The sequence below is a fragment of the Callorhinchus milii genome, unplaced genomic scaffold (genome assembly GCF_018977255.1).
Source record: "Callorhinchus milii isolate IMCB2004 unplaced genomic scaffold, IMCB_Cmil_1.0 Scaffold9, whole genome shotgun sequence".
NCBI classification, from domain to species: Eukaryota; Metazoa; Chordata; class Chondrichthyes; order Chimaeriformes; family Callorhinchidae; genus Callorhinchus; species Callorhinchus milii.
Window position 1 is genome coordinate 20,354,222 of NW_024704750.1, and position 10,206 is coordinate 20,364,427.

The following is a 10,206-nucleotide window of genomic DNA, read 5'->3' on the forward strand; positions in this document are numbered from 1 at the left end:
AAGAACGGCTGTAGCTGTGGAGATGTTCGAACCACAATTGGCGGTGGACTGTCAGGCCAGTTTTCCGCCATCTGCAGAGCAGACAGCTTTGGATTTTTTGGCAGCGGAGGTGGTTGTTGTACCAGTGGGGTCGGGTGGGTTTGGAGATGGTCCTGGATTTCACGGGGACGAGGGAGTTGAAGGTGGAGGTGATGCGATCATGGAGAAGCTGGACGGCTGATTCAGGATCTCCACGGATGGAAGGCCAAAGAGATAGGATGTTTGATGATGAGAGGGCCTTTGTGAGGGTCTCAGGGGCTAGCCTTTTCAAGGGCGGTAGAGGATGGTTGAGAGCTTGGTGGAGGAGAGAGGGATGTGAGAGGAGAAGGAGATGAAAAAATGGTCCAAGATGGCCTTGTCCACTATGCTGAGGACGGAAATGTCAAGGTCATGGGTGATGACGAGGTCAAGTGCATGACCATGGTTGTGGGTGGGTGAATTTATATGGAGGGTAAGGTTTAGGGAGGAGAGGAGGGCAGTGAAATCAGCAGAAGTCGTGCAAGGGGAGTTTAGGTGGAGGTTGAAATCATCCATTATGAGTAGGCGCTTGGAGCAGAGGGACAGGGAAGAGAGGGGAGTAGAGATGTCTGTGTGGAAGGAGCCGGGGGGCTTAGCTTAGCGGGGGCGGTAGACAAGGAGGATTTTCAAAGGGAGAGAGGGGTGGAAGAGGGTGAGGTGCTCGAAGGAGGGTAAGCAGCCAGAGGAGTAGGGGGTGAGACCAAGGGAGGCTTTGGAAATGAAGGCCACCCCGCCACCACGTTGGTTTGGACGGGTGGGGGGGTGTGGTGGAAGGTGTAGCCTGGAGGGGAGGCTTCCACTAGGGGGACGGGGTCATTGGGGGAGAGCCAGGTTTCAGTGAGCCCAAGAATGTCAAGGTGCTCGTCCAGAATGAGGTCGTGGATGGTGAGGGCTTTATTTGAGAGGGAACGGACATTTTGGAGGATAAATGCGTGTGGGTTCGCTGGAGGGGGGGAGGGGGGGGAGGAGAGAATGGTGCGGAGAGGATTTGGGGTTTACAGGAGAGATGGTTGTGGAGAGTGATGTGAGTGGAGAGTTGGGGAGGGTAGGTATGAGGGAAGGGGGAGTTGGGTTTGCCTTAAGGAGGTGGTTTGAGTGGAGGGAGTGAGTGATGGTACACGTGGGGTTGCTGCTCTGGGAAAGCCAGTGCCGGGAGCCACGATGGGCCCGGTGGAGGATGCCCAGGCTGGACCAGAGGGAAGTGGTGATGGGGTCGAGGAGAGAGAGAAGGCGGGGATGGCGGTGGGAGAGAAGGACAAAGGGGGAGTAGCGGATAAAGGGGGGGGTGGTGGGAGGAGAGACATGGAAGGAGGGTGGGAGGGGAGACATTTAGAGTGGAGGGGGAGGCTCAGGTCGGGGTGGCAGCCAAAACCACGCACCCAGAGACCGGGAGCGAGCGATCAGCGAGACAGCATCAGCCCTCAAGCTTAGCCTCCCAGGTCATGGCCAGGATGGCAGTGCCAGGGGCCAGGCCATTGTTGTTGTTGTTGTATGACGTGAGTGATAGAAGCAGATTGGATTCACTGGCACAAGTGTACCATTTCACAATGGCAGAAGTAGTAGTTTGTTTGACCGTTCAGAACCTGAACGCGACTAAAGAGTAACTGACTAATCAATCGTATTTTATTCGTCACATTTTATGTTGCATTTACCAGTGTAAATATTAGCTGTTTTTACATGTGCGCCATAACGGATCTCTACTTACGCTCAAGTAAGCAAGTTAGCAAATGGCAGGTCAGTATTTATGTGGCTGTCTCAAGAATAAACCACTGGGTAATGATATTGTACTATATATCCTGTGAAGTGCTTGAGGTGTCTCAATGACAAGATAAGGCACTATATCAAATGCAAGCATTATTATTATTGTTGTTGTTGTATTATTATTTTATTATACATTATTAGTTGTCAATTCAAAGCCTCAGAAAGGCAACAAACACACAAGGATAAGTAACCACTTAACTAAATATGGACACATAGCAACAGAATGAACCCTGAATGGCTCGCTGGGTTGATGAGCTGCCCGGAGTGCAACAGAGCCGTTCAGACCAGGAAACTCCCAGCCTGGTTGCAGCCTATGTGGACACGTGTGCTTGTATTTGGCCACAGTGCCCCATGGCAAGGGAGCTACTAAATTTGGGGTGTCTGGGCCACATGTAAAACTACCTCTTTTTACCAGTTTCCAGGCTGGAAAGAGAAAGTGCGGAAAAAGGCAACTTGGTGATAATTATTTATTGAAACCATCATAAGATTATTGATTGCAAGAGTCTAATATCTATCCTGGGCTTCAGTCGCTGGACATTTCTTGGTTAACTTGTACACATTGACCGCTGCATTATTGTCACTGAAAATAATCTCGGAGTTGAAACCTACAGGTAACATGGAGTTGTGAAATTCTGACACTTTGAGAAATGGCCGCATTTGTGAAGAGATAAAGATAACAGTGTTAGGGTTACTGAGGGACTTCAGGGTCTCAATCAGAGCGTTGTAGGAACTGAGGCTGTACACAATATCCGAGCCAATAATATAATCATAATCCGAGGGAAAATCTTTGTGGTTTTCACCCCAGCAGAGAACGGACACCTTTGATCGGTGCATTATAGAAGCGGGGATGTTATTATTCATGTTGTTTTGTATTTGTGGCAAAACATAGGATTGGTCAGTCAGAGTGATATTCCCACCTGAAATTAAAAAAATTAAATCAAACATCAATGTGTTTTATACTGGACTGTATTACAGATCATTTATAGTTCCTCACTGGAGTCCACTGACCAACAGAGCTCATTAGAAACCTTTGTGTTATTATAGTTTGACACAGGTGAGCTGAAGGCTGACATCACCCTCACACGTGTACTCTATTACAGTGTTATTGTAGTCAAGTTTTAGAAGAGAACTGGAGTTAAACAGGAAATTCTTCAAATTTAAAGTCTTTAAGTTACCACCTCCCAATCTCTATTCTAATCATCCTTGCAGTTGATATTCTAATTCCTGCTCAATAGTCATGTTCTGTAACTCTGCCCATAAATGCAGGTCTGTGTCATGTTCAGACAACAGAACGTGCTCAGCCTCGCAGTCTGAACAACAGACTGAAATTCATTGTCGGAATCGCCTATTGGGAATGAACAACATTCTAGAGGATGGTCATTGGGCGTTAAACCATATCCTTGAGCATTTGTACCTTCACAGGAGGCGAAAGGTAAGCATAGATGTCAATGTTCAGCCCATGACTACATATTACTTGATACCATCTGTAGCAATATTGACTTTGCTTTAGTTTGCCACTAGACACGATGGGCCGAATGGCCTTCCTCTGTGCTGTCAATTTGTATGTTCGGTGGTGAGTGTAGCTTCCAGCAACCACGGTTACTTAGTGACAGATAGTGACGCAAACAGAACATGTGATAAACTATATCAAATTCGAAGATTATTATTATTCCTGCGAATAAGCATTTGAATTTTGTGGCATTTTAGCGTTTTGTTTTATTTGCGCTAATTATTTCTTTGTGGATTAGAATCTTTTGGGAGAAATGCATTTATCTGGATACAGTGGTGCCTATTACAGTACAAGCGTGTTCAAATCAAACAAGTGTCATACGGCTGCAGAATATCTACCTGTCTCGCCATAATACACAAGCTGTGTTTGTGTATTGTGGCACAACTGTTCTTTCCTCTCAATTATCAATAATGACCTGGAAACTCACCCAAAAGAGCTGCTAAAATGCCTACGATTCCAGTGCCAGAGCCCAGCTCAATCACCTTCTTCCCGGTGAAATCCATCTTCTCCTTTTCAAAGTACTGGCAAAGCACGAGACCCTGGAGAACATTCCAGCCGTTACTTGAGAAATATGGATTTTGAAAAACTTTGAGCCATCCAGCTGATGGGCAGAGAAAGAAAGTATGGGCGGAATATGGATAAACTGTGGGTGTGTGAGAGAGAGTGAGAGAGAGCAAGAGAGAGAGAGTGCATATCACGCATTGTTATTGAATGTTTACCATTTCTTTTGGAATAATATGCTGTCTGAAATTCGCTGCCACGTTTCACCCACAAAACACGCAATCAATTCACTTTACAGTATGGTTTGTGAAGCTCTATGTCATGTCGACGATGTGATAAGGTTCCATATCAAATGCAAGGCTTATTATTATTATTATTAATAGTATGTGTTAGGTTTAAAAGGTGAATGGAGTCCACTCAGGCAGCCAGAATTGGGCCAAGGGGATGGAAGCGTATGTGCACAAGGCTATCAGTCTGGACTCAAACAACTGGAGAGGTCAGGGTTTCAGCGGGTGGGAAATCGTGTCAGTAGTGTGTGAGGAGGAGAGTGGGACCTTGCAGCTAGAAGGGGTTTCCTTTTCCGTTTCACAATCACAACGTTTGCAAGAAATGAGGAGACTTACAGCTTCCCAGATAGTAGAAGAATACTCAAGGTTAGAACCAATCATCCGAATGATCCTCAGCTTGTATCCGCACACCTCATAGCAATCCTCTATCCAATCAGGTAATTTTTCTTTACGACTTAGAATTTGGGGGAGTGCCATTTTCGGATATTTGTTTCGTGTTCGAGCAAATCTTCAGTTTATCGGTGACTGTGCTTGTTGTCAATAAGGACTTTTGTCAATATCAGGAGAAGGTGTTTCAATTTATCCCTGGATTACAACAACGAGAACAACATACATTTGTATAGCTCTTTTAACATTGGCAGGACGTCCCAAGGCACTGAATAAGCTGCGATGGCCAGGAACAAAAGTTCAGAGCACGTACCTCTAAATGCAGTTTATTATATAATATGATATTTTGATGGATTAGTTCAAAATATCTCGTAGCATATTGGAGATTAGTTACATTCATTCTAAAAATATGCTTTTTACACTATCCCGCAATACCTCGACCTCACCCACCTCTCTTGCATCCTTCAAGTCCCGTCTCAAGACCTCCCTCTTTGCCTTCGGCCAGCCTCCCCCCAACCCACTGCCTTCCACCCTTCCTGACCCAGCTCCCAGCTCGGGTCCAAAACCCCTGTTGTCCAGCAACCTGGAATGACTTTCTGATGTGAAGGGCACTATGCAAGTGCAATTTGCTGTTTTCTTTTTAAGAAAAACACGAGGCTCATCATGTTATAAAAAGTGGAAATTTTTCTCCAGTAACATTCTCAGAGAGCGGGAACTGAAAGCCTTGCCTGCTGTCCCAGCAATCCACACTACTTTCCCCAAACCTCGCCTCTAGCCAACTCATCTCATATTTTCCAGGATTAGGTACACGCTCTCCACAAAGACATTTATTTTTACTAAGTAAAATATTAAATTAATTAAATAAAACATTTATTCCAGAAGACGGATATTCTCCTATTAACCCTGAAAACCAAAGCCCCAACAGGGAGGGTGCTTCTCGCTGGACAAGGAACAAGAAACTTGTCAAACTATCAATGCCAACAAAATACACAATCAATCCACTTTACAGCTTATTGTGTGAAGCCCTTTGAGATCCCTTGACAACATGTTAAGCAGCTACACCAAATCCAAGGATTATTGTTATTATTATTAATAATGAAAAGCTATTGGGCTTTAGCTGTTGAATTCCAGCAGTTACCCCCATGCACGCTTATAACTGGACGCTTAGCGATTTGCAGCTAATGCTGTCAGGATGAGCTGAGATAAACTGGATGGGTCTCTCTGTGTGTGCATTCCTTTCCAGACACAGGGAAGATTCCAAATGGCGCCACTATTATTGTGGTTTGTAGCGCTCCGAGACCCTCTCCTGGGTGAAGGACACTATATACACGCAAGGTGTTGTTGGCGATGGCTTGGGTACTGATAAGCACTCAGTAATAGCTGGGATATTGGGAATTCTGGGAAGAGGGGACAGGATCTCATTGGCAGCTGTCGAGAGGAAGCAAACCTAAGATTGCTCCTGGAAGGAAGAACAAGTCAGGAATGCGTAGAAGGTCCCTGGGTCCCTGGAGCTCTGACCAGAAAAGTGACAACCCCTAGAGAGGGGGCTGAGGAAACCCTGGCCCTAATGAGATGCTGAACTGACCCTCTAGAGGAGGAGAACAGAACATAGAGTTTGGGTACCTGAGTGGAGATGTGAACTCACGTGTCCCCAGTGCTGAGCTCCTCATGTGAGACCCGGGGAATGTCAGTGCCAAGGACACACGTGCACTTAGCCTCCTGCTTTTAACATGTCAAAATCTCGTCAAAATTCATCATCGGATGTTTGTCCCATTATTTCAGATCGCGAGAAGTTATCAAACCAAGCTCTAACTAGCAACTATAACATAGTTATTATTATTGTTATTCTGAGGGGGAACGACCTGTGCTTTGGACATTCTGATCTGGTCCCATTGAGGTTGCCCCACACACTCACAGCATGATATCCTTCTGACGTGAAAGACGCTGTACAAATGTAATGTTGTTGTTGTGTACACATGATGTTCCTTTCAATCCTGTTTTAATCACTTTACCTTCAGCTCGCTAAACCAGGAACTCAACCTTTTAGCAACCTGTTACACTCCCCATGTTACAGGGTCAGAGTTAGTGTAATCTGCCCTTGTTTATGTCAGTGAATTCCCCTTCAGTCACCACTGGGGTTCATTTCCTCAGGAAGAATAAAGAACATTCTCTTGGTTGAAGCGTATCTAAAGTTGATAATTGTTGGATAATCCCTGGCGTCTTCACCCCCTCCCCATCCCCCCATAAACCACATATTACACCCAATGTGTGTTTTAGCAAGAATAAGTCAGTTTTATTAACCTGAAGGATAATGTATGTGGGGGATATCATACACACAATGACAATAGAGTAAAACTGGCTAATCACCATCAAACACACAGTGATCTAGTGAACAACATCAAAGTAAAGGCCAGTTTAGTACAGATAAGATATTTTATTTATACGTATAATGGATGTAATGAAACTGCAACGGGTTCAGCTAATATAATAATAAAATAATAATAATAAGTGTAACAACCCAAATTCTATGAACCGCCAGCTGCCGAACGTTCTGTGATCCATTAACTGCAAACAATATTGCAAGCGTGTCTTTACAGCCCTTTACACAAGACTGGGATATCTTGTTCCTACTTTATATGCCCTCAGAATGAACAGTGCGTGTAACGTGATTTGTTTTTAACATACAAATGAAACTATATTGATCATTGCGTGCTCCACATGTGCTGTTGCAGTGAGAAAATGCGTTAGAGACAGCATTTTGTGAATAAAATGGAAAACATGACCAGGGGAAAATTAGGAAATGTGCTTTCTTGCAAGTGTTAGTGAAAGTAAATGCATCCCACCTGACCCCCATAAACAGGTAAATACGAGGATGGTGAATGGTGGTGTGTGGGGAAAGGTGCGTATTGATTTATAAATAACAAATTATTAAGAATAGTGCATGATTTCGAATAGCATAATTAATAAAGAAAAATAAGTGTCACGTGACAAAGGGTGACCATAAAAACCATAAATGTCCAGTCTTGTCAAAAAAAAACTAACTGAAGGAACATCCTGAACTGGACATCGGACAGTGTCACTGGGTAATGTGGGACATGATGTCTGTTACTGGGGTAAGTGGGGCCCGATTATTAAGGGGGAGGTGAAATCTGGGACAGTGAAATAAAGCATCAACTTTCATCCTCAAAATAATCGCAATTACTTTCATTCCATTGCTCTCCTGTGCTCTCTGAATGAACTTCTCTGGTGAATTAAGAGTTAGCGAAATTTGAGGACATTGTTTTATTGTTGAGCATCACATCTGGCTGGACTGAGGAAAGTGGACGATCATTGAAAAACCACTGAAAATTTTCAAGTGAGTTTGACATTTTTGATTATAATGCATCCTCTCATTGCTATCTCGATGCCGTGCTCAACCCAACCAGGTCTGGTTGCCTCCAATGGATTTAGACAAATGCCATAACATAGTACAATAAGCATATCTCTAACAATTTTACAATAACTGTAATCCGAAGACGAAAGGCGAAATCCAAACTTACTTGGTTCTTAATTCAAATATGTTTATTGGCTAATACAACTTTGCATTTTAATATGATTATTTTACAATCATTTTATTTTCTAACAATAAATTAGCTGATGTTGTCCTTGTGGCTCCTTGTTTTGATTTAGTCCCTTCTGCCTGTTCAGGTGGGTGTTAAAGATCCCGCAGCTCTATTGGAAAAGAGTTTCTCTCTCCTGGTGTCCTGGCCAACAATCCCCCAAATAAAATTGGTCACTTCCGTGGTTGTTTGTGGGATATTGCTCTGCGCAAATTGTCTGCCACGGTTGCCCACAAAATGCACAAAGCTACATTACTTACAGTACACCCTGGGAAGCGCTTCGAGAGATCTCGACAACATAGTAAGGCATTATACCAACAACAACAAGAACAAAATTACATTTATATAGCGCCTTTCACGTCGGGATGACGTCCCAAGGCACTGGACAATCAGAGCTTCGCATCCGAGCTGGGGGTCGGGATTGAGAAGGGTGGAGGGCAGAGGGGGTAGGAAGGTGACCAACGACACGGTCGAAGAGGAGGGTCTTGAGATGGGTCTTGAAGAAGGCAAGGGAGGGGGTGTGGTGGGGGGAACTGCGGGATGGAGTTCCAGAGGGCAAGGGCAGAGCGCCTGAAGGTGGTTCAGTACCATTGAGTCCTGTCTGGGATCGGTTACACTTACAGTTACAATGAGATGACTCTGCTCCACTTGCAACACATTTTGACTTTGAGAAATTATGAAACTTTGAAGAAAACAGACACATCACGATCCTGTTAAAGCTATGGGAACCCTGTGATTGGGAACAAAATGTATTTCTTGACTTTGTCGCATTTTTCAGAGTTGCCGTCCTATGGATGAGACGTTAAAACTGAGGTCCCACTTTGAAGTGTCAGCTGAGACTTTGTGATTCCAAGTCCCGATGTGGGGCTTGAACCCACAACCTTCTGACTCAGAGGCCAGAGCCCTACCACTGCGCCAGTCTCACAGACAGTGAAAATATAGTAAGGTTAATGTGGAACTATCTTGAAAACTTATTAAAAAGTCGGAACCATTGAGTATGTTAATCGATTTCGCTCTTCAGGTTTGTTAACCCTTTCTAACTAGTCCTCTTCCCTATGTCATTACTATTTTATATTAATAGTTTGACAGCCTAGATCGGTGGTAGCAGTCTCGCCTATGAGTCAGAAGGGGCTTGTTGGTTCTTAAGTAAGACGGACAGGTTGAGACCATCGTTCCAGATTTTTTCAAAAGCCCTTTTTACTAAATAACAAAGCATAGAATCTTACAGCACAGAGAAGGACCTCATTTGGCTCATCGTGCGTGTGCAATCCAACTTGTTCCACTCCCCTGCTCTTACTCCAAAGCCCTGCAAATTTTTTCCTTTTCAAGTACCTATCTAATTCCCTGTTGAAAGCTACTATCCAATCTGCTTCCATCACCCTTTCAGGCAGTGTGTTCCAGATCGTAACAACTCACTGCATAATTTTTTTTATGCTTTTATTTAAAAAGGTTTGTCAACTTGTCCTGCTAACGTGAAACGTTTGTGCATGTGAACCCCCAGGTCTCTCTGTTCCTACACCCCCTTTAAAATTGTACCATTTGTCTTATATTGGGTCTTCTCATTCCTCGTCCCAAAATAGATCACGTCACACTTCTGTGTATTATCATATACGCTCCATCTGCCATGTGTCTGCCCATTTCACCAGCCTCTCCATGTCCTCCTGCAGTCTGCTACTATCCTCTTCACTATTTACTAAGTTTCCAAGTTTTGTGTCATTTGCAAACTTTAAAATTTTACTCTCTGTGCCCAAATATATATATATATCTTCCAAAGAGTTGTGCCGAATGAGATCCAGCGCAAGCATGATTGGCCAAGTGGCCTCCTTCTGTACTGTAATGTTGTATGATTCTATAAGTCCAGGTCATTTATTTAATATTTAGCTAGTTACTGGACCTCAAGTCGAGTAACTAGCTAAATAAATATTAAATAAACTTTACATTGATTTACAGCATGGAAACAAGCCATTTGGCCCAGTTTGTCCATCCTGCTGTTTGTACTCCACTTACTCACTCTCCACCCACTCCTTACTCCCTCCCTTCTATTCCCTTGTTCCTCATAGAAACATAGAAATAGGAGGAAGCAATTCAGCTCCTCAAGCCTGTA

The 10,206-nt window shown here is 43.9% G+C and overlaps 1 protein-coding gene across 1 annotated transcript; it reads right to left on the bottom strand.

Annotated features, from left to right (window-relative positions):
- Positions 1 to 2,224: 2,224 nt before the first annotated feature.
- Positions 2,225 to 6,199, bottom strand: LOC103187503 (EEF1A lysine methyltransferase 3-like). Its single transcript, XM_007907032.2, has 4 exons — positions 6,149 to 6,199; positions 4,453 to 4,701; positions 3,756 to 3,867; positions 2,225 to 2,735 (listed from the first exon to the last, which is right to left on the bottom strand). Exons 2-4 carry the CDS (start codon positions 4,591 to 4,593, stop codon positions 2,323 to 2,325), a joined length of 666 nt encoding a protein of 221 aa, XP_007905223.1. The 5' UTR covers positions 4,594 to 4,701; positions 6,149 to 6,199; the 3' UTR covers positions 2,225 to 2,322.
- Between the last annotated feature and the right edge of the window lie 4,007 nt (positions 6,200 to 10,206).